General features: G+C 39.0%; 2 protein-coding genes across 2 annotated transcripts; one reads left to right on the top strand and one right to left on the bottom strand.

The window, feature by feature from the left end:
* Positions 1-128: 128 nt before the first annotated feature.
* Positions 129-7,229, top strand: LOC106915414 (multidrug and toxin extrusion protein 1-like). The gene is made up of 16 exons (XM_088012063.1): positions 129-1,245; positions 1,537-1,638; positions 2,151-2,219; positions 2,303-2,451; positions 3,276-3,318; positions 3,432-3,476; positions 3,582-3,679; positions 3,766-4,070; positions 4,157-4,224; positions 4,313-4,421; positions 4,503-4,578; positions 5,282-5,351; positions 5,482-5,614; positions 5,711-5,805; positions 6,692-6,796; positions 6,924-7,229. The coding sequence occupies exons 1-16, from the start codon at positions 1,138-1,140 to the stop codon at positions 7,227-7,229; spliced, it is 1,881 nt and encodes a 626-aa protein (XP_087868189.1). The 5' UTR covers positions 129-1,137.
* On the bottom strand, positions 6,809-18,892 carry slc47a3 (solute carrier family 47 member 3). Its single transcript, XM_014983005.2, has 17 exons — positions 17,888-18,892; positions 17,015-17,116; positions 16,847-16,915; positions 15,925-16,073; positions 15,786-15,828; positions 14,069-14,113; positions 13,564-13,661; positions 13,380-13,477; positions 12,078-12,191; positions 11,924-11,991; positions 11,748-11,856; positions 10,986-11,061; positions 10,446-10,515; positions 9,610-9,742; positions 9,414-9,508; positions 9,277-9,319; positions 6,809-7,713 (listed from the first exon to the last, which is right to left on the bottom strand). Exons 1-17 carry the CDS (start codon positions 18,017-18,019, stop codon positions 7,496-7,498), a joined length of 1,662 nt encoding a protein of 553 aa, XP_014838491.2. The 5' UTR covers positions 18,020-18,892; the 3' UTR covers positions 6,809-7,495.
* Positions 18,893-19,471: the final 579 nt, after the last annotated feature.

The following is a 19,471-nucleotide window of genomic DNA, read 5'->3' as shown; positions in this document are numbered from 1 at the left end:
ACTAGTTGTTTTAAGTTGACATTGTCTGTCCTTTCAGTGTTCAATTTGAGTGTATTTGTTTCGTGGAGAATTATAAAACTTTTTGGGACCGTTGCCTAAGTTGTAGTACCGTCTTTTGCCTGTAGGACACCACTAACTACATTCTCCTACAGTTGGAGCAAACAGAGGAAGGGAAACTTGGTAAGCAGCATTTTATAGTTGCTACAGACAGTAAAGATGCAGTATGTAACTTTTAGAAAACATGTTTGGTTTTAATGCACTTATTTATTAAAACTGTCACCATGACATGACAATAAAGTATGAGACAGATAATCTGTGAAAGCTCCTCTGCCGCCTTCTGCAGCTCGGTCAGGAACAGCCAATTAGAGACAGGAGGCGGGTCTTAGCGATGTCAATCAAATGACAGCGCATCCTGAGGATGATGGGGCCTCCTGTTTTTAAAAATCACACATTTTAAGATGGTAACATATTACTCTTTGCTCCAATTCCCCAACAGTTAGCTGATGGCATTTGGTGAGTAAATGTCTTCATTTAACCTCGTGTGTCACAGTTAAAATTATTCTGAACTTTGTGGTGATAGTTCTGATTGCAGATGTGGGCAAGTTTATGTACCTGTATTACTGCAGCAAAATCCTTACACATAAAGATCAACACTCATCTGCCTTTAAAAGTGTGTTTTTTTGTCTTTCCCATCTTTCTTTATGATTGAAAGAATGTTTTGAGGGGGGCATTTCATCTCATTCCTGCATGTGGCATCAGGTCACATTAATTCTGTCGCTGCTGCACTGATTAGAAAAGGAGCCAACCTTCGAATGAAGTGATAAAAATCAGATTCTTGCCAGAAATCCCCCTCCCCTCATCAGAACAAGTTCATTGTCCCTTACATATTTCATTACCTAGGTCTGAACATTCCCCACTTTCAAGTCTCTTCCCCCCCATTTCGCTCTCTGTTGTGATTACAGAGAGTTTTCTCGTCTTTGTTGTTCAATCTCTGTTGTTTCAGCCGGCTCTGGCCTACTTCCAGGGAAGCTGTGATCACAGCAAGATTTCCATCCTCGGCAGCATCCAGAACACAACAAAGACACGCATGTTGGAGGAAAAACAAGGGGCTGCGCTGGAGGGACGCACACTTGAGACATGGAAGCGTCCAGCGACAGGCTCTTCTGCTGTAGCTGGCTGCGCCGCAGGGTTCCCTCGCTCCACAGGGAGGAACTGTACCACATCCTGAGGATGACGGGGCCTCTGGTAAGGACCTGCACTGCCTGCATGCCCCGTTCTGACCGCGTAGGTAACACCAGACGATCGATGTTCTCGGCCAAAGAAAGACAGAAGAGGTGTAAGCCTTACAGCCAGGACAGTATCTGGTAGAATTTAGTCGCTGACTGATGAAGGAGCGGAAAGAAAATGCCATTGTCAAAGCTCATTTATCAAATCCAAAGCTTTTGACAACAATAATTAATTGCAACTTGTGCTTACTGTAATATCATCTGTCACTGGTGGCTGCTTCATCTTTGATGTTAGCATTTTTCTTTCCAGCTGCTGTCTCGAATCCTCAATTACCTCCTGCCTTTTGTGGTCACAATGTTCTGTGGGCGTCTAGGGAACAATGTGATGGCCGGCTACGGGTTGGCTTCTGCTGTAAGTGATCAGAAAAATGAAACAATGATTATACGCTGCCAAAACACAAAAAAGGTATTTTTTGGTCTACATTTTCTAGTGCAAATGTCTTAGTACACTTACTAACTTTTCAGTAACTTCTCAGCAAGATATAGGAGCATGTTGAGAGTCAAATATTCCTTTCTCTTGATGTAAAAGTGCTAATTCCACTGGCAGATTATTTACACTTATAACTTGGGGAAAATTGTTTATTATAAGTGAAATAATCTGCTAGTGGACCTGGCACTGTTTCATCAATGTTGAGGAGTTATTCACTTAAAACAAGCTTCTATCTTTTACTAAAAACTTACTTGTTTTGTTTTATTTCAGTTGTACTAAAATATTTACAGTAGACGCTAAACCAAAAATACTTTGTAAGATTTCGTCATATAATATCCTAACAAGTGGACAGAAATGACGGTTGTTTCTAAATGTATTGCATCATACCTTTTGCTTTTAAGTGAAAGGAAAAAAACATTGCGGATTCCTTTCAGACCATCAACGTTACCACTGCAGCCACAGGGTATGGTCTGGGCCTGGCGTGTGATACTCTCATATCTCAGGTCTGGAAGCTATTTTGTTATATGTCAGTTTCATCAGAGCTTCTTTCAGGTCTGGAGTTTAAAATGTGTGTGATGTTTGACAGACGTTTGGGGGCAGGAACCTGCTGCAGGTGGGCGTGATCCTTCAGAGGAGCGTCATCATCCTGCTGCTGTTCTGCCTGCCCTGCTGGGGGCTGCTCATCAACGCACAGCCCGTCCTGCTGTGTGTGGGGCAGGACCCTGAGGTGGCCAGGTACCTCACTGACATAAACATGTTGCACTGCGTCCCATCAGACTGTTTTATGAAGCAAAAATTAACCCTCTGTGGGCCAAGAGAAGAGAAGCGCCTGTGTCATCCAATGCTGTTGATAAAGGATGTCACTCGTGCATCAGATTTACAGGTGTATCTGAAACACACAAACACAAAGGTTTCGCCCAGAATAAAAGAATGCATTTAATTGGTCAAAATCGATGTAACGAATTTATTGAAATTAACATGTTAATGTCCTGGTACCGCACTTAGTTTATATAGTTTTCTGGAGCTTACAGCTCACTTCATAGTAATTACTGGGTACTCTCTGGGAATTAATTTTGTATCATATGTTACTTGAGATAAAGAACTCATTTTGTTCCCAAAACGTAAACTGTTGGTATAAATAAATTATCTCCAAGTTACAGAAACGTTTTTCATAAATTACAGAAAGTAACTTTTAATTACTTCTAAGGCACAAGTCTGTTTTTTTCTCTATCTGTTATAATGAAAAAATATCCATATTATTCTCTTTAAAACGTGAACACCAGAGCTTTTCAATCTTGCATATGGACAGAATTTACCAAGAATTTTAAAACTGGAATTATGACCAAGAGTTTCAACACATTCACATGGAATTTGCTCAATTTCTCTATCAAGTTATTTTTAATGTATTTCTGTGTAAAATTCTACCCTGTTTATCAAATGATATTTTCTTTAGATTTGAGAGCATTTTTAAACAATACAGTGGAGATTTTTTAAAAAGACTTTTCAGCTGAATAAAAACCAGCTGTTTCCTAAGCTAACCCTGTTGTGTCTGTTGACAGAATTGCTCAGCTGTATATAACAGCCTTCCTCCCCGCTGTGCCAGTGAGTCACACATTTATTCTAACAAACACAAGCTTTCATTAATGATTTTTTTTTTTTACCAGTGTCTGTGTCATAAAATATTAATAGGACAAATAAAGCGTCTTTCTTTTTAGGCAATGTTTCTACACAACCTTCAAGTGTCTTACCTGCAGAACCAGGTGTGTCCAGAGGTTTGACGCAAACACTGCTTATTGAAATGTCGCGAATCTTGTTGAATTCATGCTGATTTAATTTTTTATTTTTTTTTCTGTTTGCGTACTTAGGGTATAATCCTGCCACAGCTCTACACGGCCGCCGTGGCAAACGTAGCGAATGTCGCCACAAACTACCTCTTGCTTTACTGCCTGAACCTGGGAGTGAGGTCAGCATGCACACTCATTTCCAGACAAATGTGAACAGGACGATAACGCTCACTCTCATTATCTCGCTGCTGCGTGTGTGTTGCAGTGGCTCTGCTGCGGCAAACACTCTGTCTCAGATATACATCTGTTCTTTCCTGTTCGCTTATATCCGGTGGAAGAGGCTGCATGTAAAAACATGGGAAGGTGAGGGACAGTATCACCCTCAGCGTTCGAAATGTTTTGAGATTTTAAACAAATTTTTCAAAGACATAAATGGGTTTGTGTCGCCCCCTGCAGGCTGGTCTGTGGAATCACTACAGGAGTGGGGCTCCTACATGAAACTGGCCCTCCCCAGTACCTTAATGAAGTGTTTTGAGTGGTGGGTTTATGAACTTGGTGGCTTCTTTGCAGGTAATATAGATACCGCATAAACTCACATCATATACAATGATAACGACAAAAAACATAAAACATTCCTGTTTGTTTGTAACAATCAGGAATGTTGAGTGAGGACGAGCTGGCAGCCCAGCATGCTGTGATAATGATCGCGTTCATCACCTACATGGTAGGACCGACTGGACCTCAGAGCAGTGCCGACTCGTTTTTCAACAGTTATCGACTCAAACACTTTGTTGTAATTCCTGAACACACAGTTTCCACTCGGCCTTCAAGCAGCGACATGCGCTAGAGTGGGGAATGCTCTCGGCGCAGGAGACCGCGCCAGGGCTCTCCTGACCAGCAAGGTGTCCCTCTGTCTCGCAGGTGAGTGAAAACGTTTCTATTGCAGCTTTTTCCATTTCTCGCAGGTGTTGCTTGTTAGATTCCTCAACTCTTGTCGTGCAGCTACCTTTGCGGTTGTGGAAGGAGTTGTGCTTTGGTGCACCAAAACGGTGATCGGCTTCATCTTCACGTCTGACGAGTGAGTCTGGACAGCTCTGCTAGTAACTCCCCCAGCCCTCCAAATGTTGACACCAAATGAAATTTGGCGTCGTTAAGTGAAGCTGGACGATTCGTTAAAATTAGTTCCATTTAACGACACCAAATTTCATTTTAATTGGAATGTTTGTGCTGTAAAATGTTTTGTTTGTGACGCTGTCAATTTAAAGATGGTGATAAATGTTTCCAGAGGTCATCAAAGGTCAACCTGCCTCCCTCGCACATTTACAAAATCAAATGAAATACAGGGTCAAGCAACTGTGCTACATTTGCGCAGCAAAAATCATTTGTGGCGTTATGATTTTTAAGATTTAAAAAAATTCTAACAAAAGTGATATAAATTGTGCTAAAACCTTTGTAGCACCACTAATAAATATGTTATTAGTGGCAAAATCAACCAAATTTGCTTGATTTTGTAAATGTGGTGGGACTGCTTTGATGACCTTGCTGACCTCTAGAAACATTTATGAATATCTTTAAAATGACAGCAGCATAAAACATTTTTTTTGCAGCATGAATGTTGGTGTCAAATTTTGTGAATTTCATGCCAAATTTGCTGAACAAAAATTTGAGACCAATTTTGTGTCAAACTTCACACCTTCACTCAGCTCTACTTACTTTTCAATAACAGTAACACTCAGTTTAAAACACTGTCACGTACTCAAATGACTAAATCTTACTTTCAGGAAGATCATAGGTTTGGTCTCTCATTTGATGAATGCCTACTGTTTCCTTCAGTTCTTTGACGGACTTGTGGTGAGTTCTAATGCTGTTTTTCTTTTTTTTTTTTACTCTTAAACATTTGCGCATAACTTCAGGAATGTCCAGCCTGAAACTGTCAGGAAGTAAAGCTGCATGCAGACCGACATGTGTTTCATACCTGCAGGGGGTTTGCACTGGCATCTTCTTGGGCACAGGCAAGCAGAAGATACCTGCTGTGGCTAACTTCGTGGGATACTACTACATAGGCCTTACACTGAGCGTCACTTTCATGTTTGTTGCTAAACTGAGAGTTCTAGGTATTTAAACTCTGGTACTTGTTTGTAGATTTCTTATGATTTATTTTTTATGAGAACGAAGCCATTTTGAACTTACCCAAGTTGTTTTCTGCACAGGTTTTTGGCTGGGACTGCTGGTTTGTGTCATTTTGCAATCAACTTTCTACATTATCGTTATCTTCAGACTGAACTGGGAGAAAGTGACAGAGGAGGTATGGTAAACAGCACATCACATCACATTGCACCCACAAATTTTAAAGTAGGTTATTGAAGTTCAACTTAAACAAGGAGGGTTATATGTTATTAGTGGCAAAATCAACAGCTGGGAAGAGCGTATGGGAAGATGGATTGAAAAAATTTGCTGAGAACATTAGGAACATAATCAAACAAGAACAGCAAACATTTAACCAACCTCACCAAGCCTACACCAGAGACAACATGGATAGATTTTTAGTACTTAAAGCTATGGGCTACAGCAAATAAATAAAAACACCGAAGTATGATCATCTCTACTGCCACAGAGTGTCTGCAAAATCCAAGATTTTTTTTTTTTTTTTTTACATGAAATAAACTGCAGTCACAGCAGAAAATAGTTCTTACTTTTAGCTATAAATGCTTCTGTTAGAGTCCAAACCTAAATCAAATTTGGAAACGGTGACAAAGTTTTGAAAATATTTGTTCACAAAGGCTTTCTATCCACTAGAACTGAACTCTTTGCAGAAATGATCTATCAATCTCCAAGTAGAGCCTCACTTGAAAAGACAAACAAAGCACATGTAATTAAAGTAATGGGGTCGTGTACAATGTATTTATTCAGGTGTGCTAGCTAGAAATACCTGCTACACTTTTCAAGTTTTTATATTTGTACAAAAAAATCCCTCCAAAACAGGAAAACCATGATCACTTCTCAGTGTAGCACTTTTCTGTTGCTACTTGCCAATAAAGGACGTGGATGTTTGTGGTTGCGGTGTGACAAATCGCAAAACAAAGTTCACAGGGTGAAAATAATCTTTCAAGGATCACGTAAAACCTCAGAGTGAATGTGATCCTTTATGCTTGAGCGTAGAAACTTTCTGACATTCTGTTCTTCTGTTAAAGGCTGTGAAACGAGCCCAGAAAACCACCAACATGACATTACTAAGCACCTCTGGCCTCGCAGACGCTGAGGGAACTGCTGCAGGTCAGACGGCCTGGAATGGAAAAGTAAGCACACTCTGAAATTTAAAACATTTTTATTTATCAGTTTAATTTCTTTGTATAAATTAACACCCATATTTTGGTCTTTAGCAGAAGAAAATTAACAGAAGCGTGATGGTATTCTTTTCCACAGTCAGCAGATGGATACATATGTGTTGGTACAGAGGATCAGGACGGACATGCTGAAAGGCCAGGTGGCCGTGAGGTCAGCCGGACAGACGGCCACCTCTCCACCACCCAGCTGATCGTCCGCAGAGGCCTCGCCGTGTTAGCCGCGGTGGCTCTGCTAGCTGTCGGAGCAGTCGTGCACTTCCTTGTTCCTTTGCCAGAGTTCCGGTCTGCAGAGGGCAACCGCACCGCAGCAGGTCGGATCAATGCAACGCATCCGCCTGATCCAATTTTCTCCACTGTGCTGGTCCCTAATGGACAGTCAAAGTGAGTCGGAGCTGATGTTTGAACAGTCTTCAGTTTGACTCAGCTCTCTCTGACAATATATGACTGTAACGATCCATATACTAATTAGAGATAACTCTTGTCATTCTAGAGAACAATCTCGCTTTAAAAATCATAATCATGCTATTTTTGCTCTGTCTGTTTTCTCTTTGCTTCCTGCTGATCATCTTACACCTTTCCCCTGTCAGGCTGCGTCCCGAGTCGCAGACATCTATGTTTTGCTTTCCGGTTGAGGCAAAGAACTTTGCTCGCTCACTGCAATGACACTTTACTCATAGTCAAGTTCGTGACCAGCAGGTTTATGATGATTCCAGCAGCCAGGATCAATAGCATCCCAGCCAGAGCTAAACCTCTTCGCAGAACCAGGCTCCTGAAGGAGGGCTGGACTTCCAGCGAAACCTCTTCTGTGTCAACCAGATACATGGCGTCTCTCACGCTTAGCGAATGATCTGCGTCTTCTGATTGGGGACCTGTTCATGAAAATGTGAAAGACGCACATTTAGACTCTTTTGGAACATGATGTGTAACTGTTAGCTTGTCTGAAGCTTTATTAAAACAGAAGAGACCAGCTAATGAGGACTAAACAGACAGGAGTCCATTGTTAAGCGTCACCCAGAGACCTCGACAAAGTGATTCCAATGGTTGTGAAAATTTTACATGTAGGAAAAGCAAAGTAGTTTCTCCCCAGGTTAGGGAACAACAGACCATATTTTACCCACAGAGAGAGCAAGGCTTTTGGCTGAGCTGCTTGCTGGGTATTTTCTGTGGAAGCATTGGGTTTGAGCTCGTTTACACTGTTCGTCAACATGCTTGAGAAGGAGCTGAGGGGAAGAACAGTTCTTTTGATGTGCCACAAGATACATGTGGAGACGGCTGGGTGAATGACTGAATGTAGTGTGAAGCACTTTGAGGTCCTCTGGACTTGTGTACAAGTACAGGCCTTTAGCATTTTTACCATGGGAAGAGCTGCTGCTTATTTTGGGGAAGTCAACTGGGCAAAGTACCTTCTGGCTGCCTTGTTGCAAACGTTTGTACAGTAAGCATTGGTAGTTATACACGATGCAGTTTGTACTTTCCCAGAATTTAAAGTGTCGAGGTTTTTTTTCTTGAACTTAAACTGTACTTTCTGAGCTTATTTTCTAGAACTTTAATTATACTTTTTGAACTTGGAGCTTACTTTGCTGTACTTATAGTTCTTGAACTTAGAGGTTACTTCCCAGATATTAGGAATTACTTCTGAAAACCTGGCTTGTCTACTAAATTCTACCCCTCTTACATTTTTATATTCTTTCTGGACTGGAAAAATATTGGAGCCCCAGAGAGTGTCTTTAGGGATGTCTGGCTTTATAGGCTATTATAAGGATGACTTAGCAAAAATGTTTAACACAGTAAATTGTGTTAAACATTAGGGAAGTGAAACTTTAATGGAACATTATGTGCCGACTTCTTTTAATCTTTAACTGAAAATCATAACATTTGCAGAAAATGAGACATTTGTATGAACTAAACCATTCTTGAGACGATGCCTATGAAGCATCTGACAACTTTCCTGTGACTGAAACTTACATTTAAACCTGCAGTATAACTTGCTTCCCACTGTCTTGGTTTCACCCGTGCACACACAGTGGATGCTATCCAATGAATAATCATTTCCCTCTGAAGGTGATCACGTATCACTTTGTCTGTTTTCTCCTATAGGTGACCCTGGTCTGATGACCACATGATAGAAACCAAAGGAAAAGGAGAACTATTGCTCTCTTCTTTTCAAGCTTCCTGATAATACTGATTGTTGACCTTGTTTAAGTTTTTCCCCGTTTCTTTGTTGTTGGGTTAAGGCTATAGATGGGAAACTGATTCTACAACCTTCTTTGGGCTGTTGTAGGTGATTGTTAATGACGAATAATCTGTTGTTGTCTTTGATTAATAAATGTCTGTTAGTCGTGACTGCATTGTGTTGATGGTCTCATATTGGTACACATTGATAGAAATCCTCTACATGAATGGAGAAAAGTAGTAAAGTATTTCTTTCTTACTTGTGTCTGAAGAACTGCCCATCACGCCTGCTCTGATCCGAGCCTGAAAGATAAAATCATGTTTAAATCAAATGTTATTGAAGAAAAAAAAATCTTTGATGTTTTAGAATAAGCAACATTTTAACTTGAATGCGAACCTCTGTTGTAGCTTTCTTCCAGTTCATCCTGAGCAGATAGAAAATCAGGAATGTGGATTGCAGTGACACACAGGTAAACAGCCCAGTCCATAGACCTTGGTAAAAAAAGATATACATCATGTCGGATCAATTTTAAAATCTAAATATAGACTTAGAATTTCATTGTTTTGAGACACTTTTTAACTTTAAATCTTACCCTTTATTCCTTGTTTGGCAGCAAACATCAGGGGGATTCCAATAGGAAATCCGATGCCATAAAATCCCAAGAAGTAGCAAATAGCCCCAACTCTCTGTTTACCCGCCCCTCTGATGATCCCACCAGAGGCAGCCTGGTTGTGTGGTGTGTAAAAGAAAAGATTAGACTTCACAAAAAGTGAAGTTACACACCCCTCTAAAAATGGCAGCTTCTCGTAATGTAAAAATTTAGACTGATTAGGGTGAAATACAGCAAAAGTACACATGGAGAGCAAAGGGAACGTTTACTCTAAAGGAACACAACCAGCGCTTGCCCAAAAGTCCTACAGCTTCTTCGTTGTTCCTGTTGGACGATTGGAAGATTCACCAAAAAGTTTTTATCTTTTATCTGTGCCAGTTTTTGTTATGTCAGCATCATCAACATCGTTCTTTTACTGATCACTATTCTCACTTTGCCACAGAGTACATACACTGAAATGCTGTTAATTCTTTTGTAACCCTCTCCTGATTGATGCAAACTGTGGTTTGAGCTGCAATGCACATCTTAGAAAAGACATTAGTCTAAGTCATTTGTCTTGGTGGGATAAAATGTGTGCACACTTATGCAAACAAGTCATCTTAGCATAATCTTTTCTTTACTCTTTCACGTTAACAGATTTGTTTTTCAATTGAACACATACATTAAAAGGTCTAAAATGTTTTTCAGTGATTTACAATGATATAATTGTCATCACAAAGGCTTCAGGGGTATGTGCATTTTTTTAGATCTACTTTACTTTGAGTATACTTTTGTGATCTTTTAAACATTTTTCTGTAGGAAATGACAAAGATACTTACAGAGATGGCATCCAGGATGATGAATGGAGCGTAAAAAGATATAATTTCAGCAACCCTTTCCCTAATCTGCCTGAAACAAAAATATATATAGTAAATATCACTATAGTACTATTATGATAATCATAAAGATACAAAAGCTATTCTTGTTAATCTCATTAACAAAAGTGGCTGTTTTTCTTCCTGAAACTGCACAGTGTAGATCAGTGTTTCCCAACCCTGGTGTTTTAGATGTTCCCCTGCTTCAACACACTTGATTTCAATTGATGGCTGATTGGGGTGTGTTGAAGCAGGGGAACATCTAAAACATGTAGGTCAGTGTGCCTTGAGGACCAGGGTTGGGAAACACTGGTGTAGAGCACCTGATTACAAATAACACAAACCTTTGGACCTAGTTTTTATGTCGCACAATATGTCAGCCAGGTTCACAGGTTTACAATTAGATGCGGCCTACTCTGAGTCATCTCTTCAGTAGTCGAGTGTGACTTCACCTTTCACAAACAGGACTGACTCCAGTTGGTTTAATGTTAAACATGTACTTACTCATCATATGTGAAGATGTAAGAGATATGATTCTTCAGACACCCAATGAGGACTGCCAAGCAAACGGACACCGATCCTGTTGTAAAGGGCAACATGCCAAGTGAGCTAACAACACACACTTACTATGCTGCTGCTAAAGAACATGTATAGAGATTGTGGGAAAAGAAGAACTTTTACTTTAATAAATCATGTTTTCACATATTACGTTAAAGGTTCCAAGCTTTCAGATCCTGTGAAAAAACTCATCATGTGAATGAATGCCATAATAATTTTGCTCAAGGCATTTAAATGGGGGACATATTATACCAAATTCAGAAATTTTACACTTTTTTATACTTCCATTTGGATTTCTACTGCTTATAAAGGCAGCCCAAGAACTACCAAACATCGAAAAGCTGGTTTTCTTGGTTATGCAGAAGGCTCAACTAATGCTTTTCAAAGATCTACAGTTGTATAATTTCACATCTGTTTGCACCCATTTCCACATGTGTGTCTAAATGTTAAATTGGGGTGGAGGGGAGGGACCAAAATGTAATTTAACCGTACTTCAACCACATTATGATGTTTACACTAGAAACTAGACCAAAACACTTGGCATTATTTTGTGTTTTTGCAGTAAAAAGCTCATATATATATAGATTTTTTTTTTTTTTTGCCCTAGCATTGACTCAGCATTTTACTACAGATGATTGGATCACTTTAAAATGTCTCAAAAAGTGAGAAAGAAGTCTAAATGCATATATGATTTAAGTGCTCACTGACCTCCACAGAAAATTGTAGCTTTCGCAGACAGCTTGGCCTGCTCCGTTTCTCCGGCTCCCAAAGCATTTCCGACTCTCACATTGCCTGCGACGCTGAAACCCAACGGGAACTACCACAACATAAAAACGTTACCAATTTGAAAACCTTTTCTTCACTGCTAGCTTCAAAAAGCTCACCATGTAGGCAATATTTGCCAGTTGGTATACGACCGACTGAGTTCCAAGCTCAACCTCACTTATCAGACCTTTCAAACCGATACAGGTATTAGATTTCAAAGTTGTTTTAGAAAGTAAAACATCTTCACATTTGTAATTTGGGATAGGCCATTACCTGCCAGAAAACCTCCAATCTCATATGTCCACCACTCCACACACATCATGACCATTCCAGGAACAGCCAATTGGATATAAGATTTCCAGTCGGCGAGGCATTCTTTGGACCAGCCTATATATGACAGAAGAAAGGAAGTTAAATGCATATTATACATGGTTAGTGTTGTACAAAAACTTATTCAAACTCTTCAGCTCACATGGATTATATGAATAAAACACATTCATGTTTCAAATTTAGGCTAATTTATTAACAAATAAGATTGGCATGACCGTTAGGTGTTATGTATTCAATACTGACCACTCAAAGCACTTTAGACCAGAGCCACATTCACACACTGATATGCAGATTAGTAAGTAACATGTGACCAGAGGAAGACAGAATTAAACCCATAACTAAATGTGTTCGGAAAACTGCAATGGAAACACTTCTGTTCGCATCACACAAGTCACATGATCAACAGCCGGATGTCACAACTGGTGAAAATGATGACAAAGACGACAACAGGAAGTAGTAGCAGGATAATGATTAGTTTTTTTGGACAATGTTCAGCTGGCTCCACCAGAGCTCTCTTAGCATCACAGTTCATGAAAAATTGCGTGTCATTCAAGTGTATTGAGTCCACAGCTTTTCTGTAAATTGGCAGACTACAATAACCCAAAACAGTTATTGACACTCCCAGGTATAAGGGGTTTGTCACGCCAACGCCTGAATAAGACGCCAACCGCTGATGGTTGACAGATGATGAGCGCCAGCTGGCTTAAGTATCTGCTTAGCTGTTTGGCTGGCTGCTTAAGTATCTGTTTAGCTAGCCTGTTTACATCTGTCACCACCATGCGTTTTAATGACTTATGTTCACAGTCTTATTCACATGTAATTTTAATTTTTTTTCTTAATTGGTGGAAACAATGCAATTGCAAAATGGTGTTTGTTTTTTTACATTAACAGAATATTGACAAAAATGAGCGCACATTTGTAATGGAAACACAGCTTCTGTCAGCCATTCATCCATCTCTTCAGTTCAACTTCAGTTAATCGCCCCTTCCACCCTCAGTTTCCCCTGTTCTAATCAACCATTGGCTCCTTGTTCTGTAATTAACTCTTCAGCTTAAATATCTCTGTTGGTCAGCTCATCCTGTTTCTCACCAATCAGTTTCTTATGGTCCTGTTGTGATATGTAATTTTGGTTTTCCCAGTATTTCAATTCCCTTTTCAAGTAAAATAGTTTGTTTGCTGCTTTTCCCCTCCTGTCATTTGGGTCCTGCTATTCCCCATTAAATAACATCACAATTATTTAGTCACCTGCCCAGGTTTTCTTGTGAAGACCTTTCCACATGATGTAAGCATAAAGGAATCCAGCCAAGGCAAACTCAGACAAAGTGTTGGCAACAGCGGAGCCCCTGAAGATCATATAAATATGCCCTTGTTTAATATGTAAATATATGCATTTGTGTAAAATACAATAATAAATGTGTGAGACACTCACGCTACTCCCATTTTCAATACAAAGAGCACAATGTAGTTAATGAGGGCGTTGAGCAGATTGACAATTAGACCTGTGATGACCTGCGGCCAGATGATGCCCTGAAATAAAAGTGCCACATGTTTTTAGTTAGCAACTTAGCACGTTCAAAGTGACTTGTCTCCAACAAAGAAAGGACATAAGTTGATAAAAAATTCAATCGTATACACTCCATCCACCATCTGTAATCCAGCAGACATAAAAATTGATGGATAGAATTACTTTTTGTTCTCTTTTCTTTTTTATTTTCATTTCTTGTACCATACTCATTTAGGGCGCTCTGACCTCTTTGCTATTTGAATTCATAGTTGACAAAAACCCCTTTATATCTGACCTGACATAATAAATTAATATCACATTTTGCACATCTAATCTTTTAGGAAACAGGACGTGAATCACTATATAGTTCAACTCCACCAGATCTAAGTGCAATATTTCAGCTTATGTAGGGTTAAAATAATGGACCTACCTGGTTCTGGAGATATCGTGATTCTAAGGAAAACATGAAAGTAGCCTGTAATATGACAAAAAGAAAAGATTTACTGAAGTTGTTGGCATAATTTCAAAAGATCTACTTTAATCAGCATCAACACCAGGTTTTGCTTTTATGGTGGAACAATTTTATTGCAGGATAATAACGTCTACTGACTTTATTAATCTGATTCTTATGTCTTTATTTTATTGCTTGTGAACTGTCACAGAATGAATTTGTCTGAGCCGACATGCCAAGGTTTACATTCCTGGAGACGTCGTTCGGCATCTGCAAAAGGAGTCAGACTGTCTTCCCTAATGTTATCATCTTTTGCCCTTACTATGCAACTGTTGCTCTGTTTGTTGTCTGGCAGTTTTTAGTGTCTCATGTTGTAGTTCTCATAACATGTGAATGATGGTAATAGATATGACTCATTGATTTTTTTCCCCATAACGTTTTAAAGGGGCAGTATTATGTATTATACAATTATATTGTGCTATTCTGTAGCACAATCAAATAACTATGTTAGCTTCAGTTGTTATAAAAATGCTGTATATATCAAATATATATATATAAGAAATTTGACTTCGTAATTTAACGCCTTGCAATTTGGGCCTGTCTCTTTAAAAACTCCTGCTCTGTCTTCAGGAAGTCATCACAACATGGCTCCTCTATTAACCCTTTAGCAACTTTTTTACCAGCATTACACTGAGAAGTAGCTCGTATAATGAGCTCAGCAGATGTGCAGTTTCACCAGATGATTGCTAATTGCTGCTGGCTACTCTGAAGGAGCCGAGTGGGAGATATGCTCGGTGAGGAGGAAGCTTGAAAGATGCAGCTCCAAGGGGGGGCTAGGTCCACCAAGGCGTTTTGCACCGCTGAATGGTTACCATGGGAGATTAAAGGATTTCTCAAAAAAGCACGAAAGAATCAAGGCAACACTTCAGGTGTGTTTTTAATGAAGAAATAACATTATAACATGATGTAAAGCTAAAAAAGTTGATTGTACATAATACTGCCCTTTTAAAGTAGCTTACTAATGTGGGTTATAGCAATGAGAGAACAAATGTGAACATTAGCGTATGAACTTTACATGACATGAAGAGGCAGCTTAAGCCCCATAGTGTAAAGTATATGGAACTACACTAAGCTTTATTATTTTACAGTGTTTGTTTCATTTATGAAACAAATTTCATTTATGATTAGAGGGTTAATATATAACTTTATATAGCTGTGTAGTCTCTGTTTCCCGGTCAGACTAGAGTACAGAAGATAAAGGTACACAAGCATATGGACACAAAACAAGTCAACAGATTAGGGGTGCACTGATTTATCAGCCTGCCGAGTTATCGGCGCCAATGTCCTTAATTTTGGGAGATCTGTTATCGGTCAATACTTACATGTGAAGCCAATCTTATTCACCGATCTCATCTACCCCAGCAAAGAACCACTATTCTCTTCTACTTTCCCATGAGAGAAGTTTGACCGACAGACCAGTGCAGGTCATGTCTGCACGTTTTATTTAAATTTGGGGAACATTTAATGCAGCTAAAAGAATCTTTCTTCATAGTGTGAATTAAGAAATGACCAAAGTTTTAGTGTTTTATGGATCTTTTGTTCTCTGCCCAACATCCAGACTGTGACAGTACTAAACTTTTAGGACTTTCTATCTTAAATAAGCCAATTGGAGGCCTGGAATGTAGAACATACTCACTGGAAGTGATGGCATGAAGATTTTTACATACATCTGAGCCAAACTATAGAGAGATTTCACAGTCAAAAATCAAAGCAAGCATTATTATCAAGTCCAAGAAGCAAAGGATGGAGTGGTTCCTAAGAGACAGCTAGCTGACCTGGCGACTTCTGGCTCCTGTCTGACCGCCAAGAGAATGGGCTCTGTGTTGATGAGAATGGCCCAGCAGGGGAAACAAGCCAGCAACAGAATGAGGATGGACCGCTGCAGAATGACTCCGACTCTCAGGAGGTTACCGCTCCCATAGGTCTAAAAATATAGAGGGGATGTTTCAATCCAATGCAGAATGCTAAGAAAACTTCAGCCATGCCAGTTTGTTTAATATGTACATAATATGTACGGACTGTAAGTTGCAACATTTTTCACACGGTTTTAACAATGCGCATTTGTGATATCTGTATCAGTATCAAATACAGATATCTGATACTGATACTAGATCAGGTATTGGTGACAACGTGCCTGATTTATAAGGGTAGATCTACTCAGTCTAAATCTATGCTTTGTGCTCTGAGCAACATCATGCTTTATTTATTATTAAACTTAGAATTCCTAATCCACCTTCTGAACCATTTGAAAGAAGGTTTATTGAAGGTAGTCCATCTATTGCTTTCATCAGTTTCTTATATTACATTGGCTGTTATAATCCTAATTGCACTGACTGAGAAAACTAAAGTTTTGTTGTTTTTACATGTTTGACCAAGCTTGTGAAGCTGTTGGTGAATCTAAGTCTGCTGGATTGGTGCAAAGTTGGCACATAAATTTGTAATTTGGTACATTTATGTCTGTGTTTTTGTTTTTTTTTTAAAAGAGACATTCGAAGTCAGTTCAGCACTGATTAGGTTCGGTATTGCCTGATACTAAACATCAGATATCAGTATCGGAAGTCAAAAAAGTGGCTCGGTGCATCTCTACTTATTGTACATATTTGTGTTACCGATTCATATTTCATTAAATGTTAAAATATTTCTGTGTGGCCTATGCATATGTACATGTGTCTAGTTATTAGTGGTTGATGCTCATACCTGTGATATCAGCGTATCACATGCTGATGCCAACCCAAAACCAATGGATATACCTGTGACATTAATCATCTGCGGAAGTAACAAAAAACAAAAAGCAAAACAAGGACTGAACTATTTAATTGGTTCATGACATTTAGTTCAACAGGAAGTTGTTTTTTTTTTACTTACAGCTATGGCCAAAGACACTCCCGCCAACTCTGTCTTCCCAAGATGGCCGCAAAAAACTGTACTGACAAAACTCAAAGCATACCCCATTAATTGGGCCAACATCTGAAAGTCAACATACACAGAAATCGGAGACAACTCAAAATACAATTGTACCCATGTACATTGCTTAACCTTTCACATAGAACACACATACAGAGGTATTTTTGGTGCAAAAGTATTTGTGGAGGATTAGTGACTCGCATATGCAGTTTTGCGGAGTTGCATTCACTGACTTGTGTCTGCGTTAAGAAAAGAAAAAATACAAAATAAATATCTGCATGAAGATTTTAATACAGAAAGATTATTATATATTAGTTTTGCTGCAAATGTATTGGACTGAGTGTAGCAAAAAATATTAGAGCAATACTTTTACATTTTATCATTTGTGGAACAGAATCTGTGAAGTGGAACAGTATAGTTTTGTGTCTGTGAATGATAAAGAAATATTCACAAGTTTTTTTTTTCTGACATAAGAATGCAGATTAATTTTGCACCATTTGGATCATAACTAAGATTTTTTTTAAAGTGTGACTCAAATAATATAATTTATGTTTTGTGCTGAAAAGGGGGAATGGTTGTAACTGCTGTTTTGTATTTGTGAAAGAATGAAGGGTGGGAGAATCTACAATTACAAAACTCCTAAAGAATTTTTCTCAGCAACTTCAACTTCTCAGTTACAAGAGAGAAGTTGAAGTTCTCTCTTGTAACTTCAAGAGAGAACTTGAAGTTACAAGTTCTCTCTTGAACTGAGAAGTTCAAGAGAGGGCTAGAAAATGATTTAGTTAACGTATACTAATAAAGGGGCGACGGCTCATTTAAACACAGAACGCTTACCACTGGTGCGGCCAGCTTGGACATCTCTTTAATTTCACCTTTAAAACCCAACGGAACCAGCGTGCGGATCTGTCTTACTGCCCAACACTCGGTCCACGCATGAAAAGGTGTCCTCTGAGCGCTTCCGTCCATGTCTGAGATCAAAACTAGCTTCAGTCTCTCGGCGCGTCTTTAGTAAGAACTTTTGATTCGTTAAGCTTCTCTTCCTTATGAGGAAAAAATGACAAGGAAGAGCTTCTGGAGAAGTCAGCGCACATCCGCTAGTTCTCTGGTCTTCCGCTGTTATAGGTGGTCCTCTTATGTAGGTCAGCTGTGAGAAGCTGTTGCCAGGTGACCCAGTTTATCGCCCGTGACTTCGCCTACCAGGAACATTTTTTTGCCCTGTTATAACAGCGTACACGATTCCTTGAAAGCTCTCCTGGTCAGATGCGGAATGTGAACGTGAAAAAACGCGACGACTGATGAAACCCGATGTAAACTGTCGTATGACGTCACGCGGGTGAACCATTCCCTGTAAATTGTAGGACAATTCCGGTGGATATGAAAGTTAATCATAACTCACCTTCTTTTCGTTTCCTCTTTATTTCTTCCCTTCTTTCTTTCTTTCTTTCTTTCTTTCTTTCTTTCTTTCTTTCTTTCTTTCTTTCTTTCTTTCTTTCTTTCTTTCTTTCTTTTCGCAAAATAGAATTGATATAGTTATTACAATAAATTATAAAGGGATGGTATGTAATTTTTTTTACAGAACATATACAATGTTGTCTTCAGAATTTTTATAAACATACATGGTTATAAACATAACCTAAAACAAATTTGACGGCACAGCTGACTCCTTAAAATTGACTTATGTCCCTTTAAGATGCTCCTACTCTTTCCAACATTCCCGCTTCAGTATGTCATCACAACAAATGCTACTCTTAATATCGTTTAACCTTTATTTGGAGAGCTGGACTGAGCTGTAGCAGTAGATGCAATATTATTATTAAGCATTACTATTCTTACCTGAGTAAAATTTGTGGATATTCAACCCAACTTCAATGAATAAGGAAAAAAAAAACATTTTAACCAAAATGTCCAAGTCACAGAATTTGAACACATGCTTTGTTGTTCTGATTCTGTCTGCTGAGCTTGTTGCCCACATCATTCAGTTTAAAAGACATTATAGGTAATGCCATATGGTTGGCTGATTTGCTAGGTATACTAACAAACAATTGAACAAATGAAGTCAGTAAAACAAAACGTCCTCTGAGCAGCAAGGTATTACAGTGATCCTATGAATTCTGGGGAAGAAATGTTTCCTGTAGCAACTGTAAGCGACCACCAGAGGGAGCTAAATGCTAGCTAACCAACCTTACAGTAGGCTACCCCATGTTACGGTGCGTTTAAATAATGATTTAGTAGTTTTAATTGATTAATTTAGTTTATAATTGTTCAAAAATAAAAAAAAAATCAAACAAAGCCACGAATATAAGCGCAATTTTCCTAGAGAATTTGCTTAATTTCATAGAAACTTATGAGGCTCGTATCAGCACCAATAAAACATTACCTAATGAAACAAACCCAATCACTTGTGTAAATAGCACCACA

The sequence above is a fragment of the Poecilia mexicana genome, unplaced genomic scaffold (assembly GCF_051168715.1).
Source record: "Poecilia mexicana isolate PSO_F unplaced genomic scaffold, ASM5116871v1 scaffold_13, whole genome shotgun sequence".
In the NCBI taxonomy this organism is placed as follows: Eukaryota; Metazoa; Chordata; class Actinopteri; order Cyprinodontiformes; family Poeciliidae; genus Poecilia; species Poecilia mexicana.
Note: the sequence above shows the minus strand (reverse complement) of the source record. Positions and strands in the feature narration are given on the sequence as shown.

Excerpts from the sequence above, each read along its gene's own strand:
- LOC106915414 (XM_088012063.1), top strand. The coding sequence starts at position 1,138 with ATGGAAGCGTCCAGCGACAGGCTCTTCTGCTGTAGCTGGCTGCGCCGC. Across the intron at positions 3,680-3,765 it reads TGCCTGAACCTGGGAGTGAG|TGGCTCTGCTGCGGCAAACA; the intron begins GTCAGCATGCAC and ends TGTGTGTTGCAG. Across the intron at positions 5,615-5,710 it reads TGCTAAACTGAGAGTTCTAG|GTTTTTGGCTGGGACTGCTG; the intron begins GTATTTAAACTC and ends TTTTCTGCACAG.
- slc47a3 (XM_014983005.2), bottom strand. The coding sequence starts at position 18,019 with ATGGACGGAAGCGCTCAGAGGACACCTTTTCATGCGTGGACCGAGTGT. Across the intron at positions 16,074-16,846 it reads GTGATACGCTGATATCACAG|ACCTATGGGAGCGGTAACCT; the intron begins GTATGAGCATCA and ends CTATATTTTTAG. Across the intron at positions 10,516-10,985 it reads TACATCTTCACATATGATGA|GCAGATTAGGGAAAGGGTTG; the intron begins GTAAGTACATGT and ends TTTTTGTTTCAG.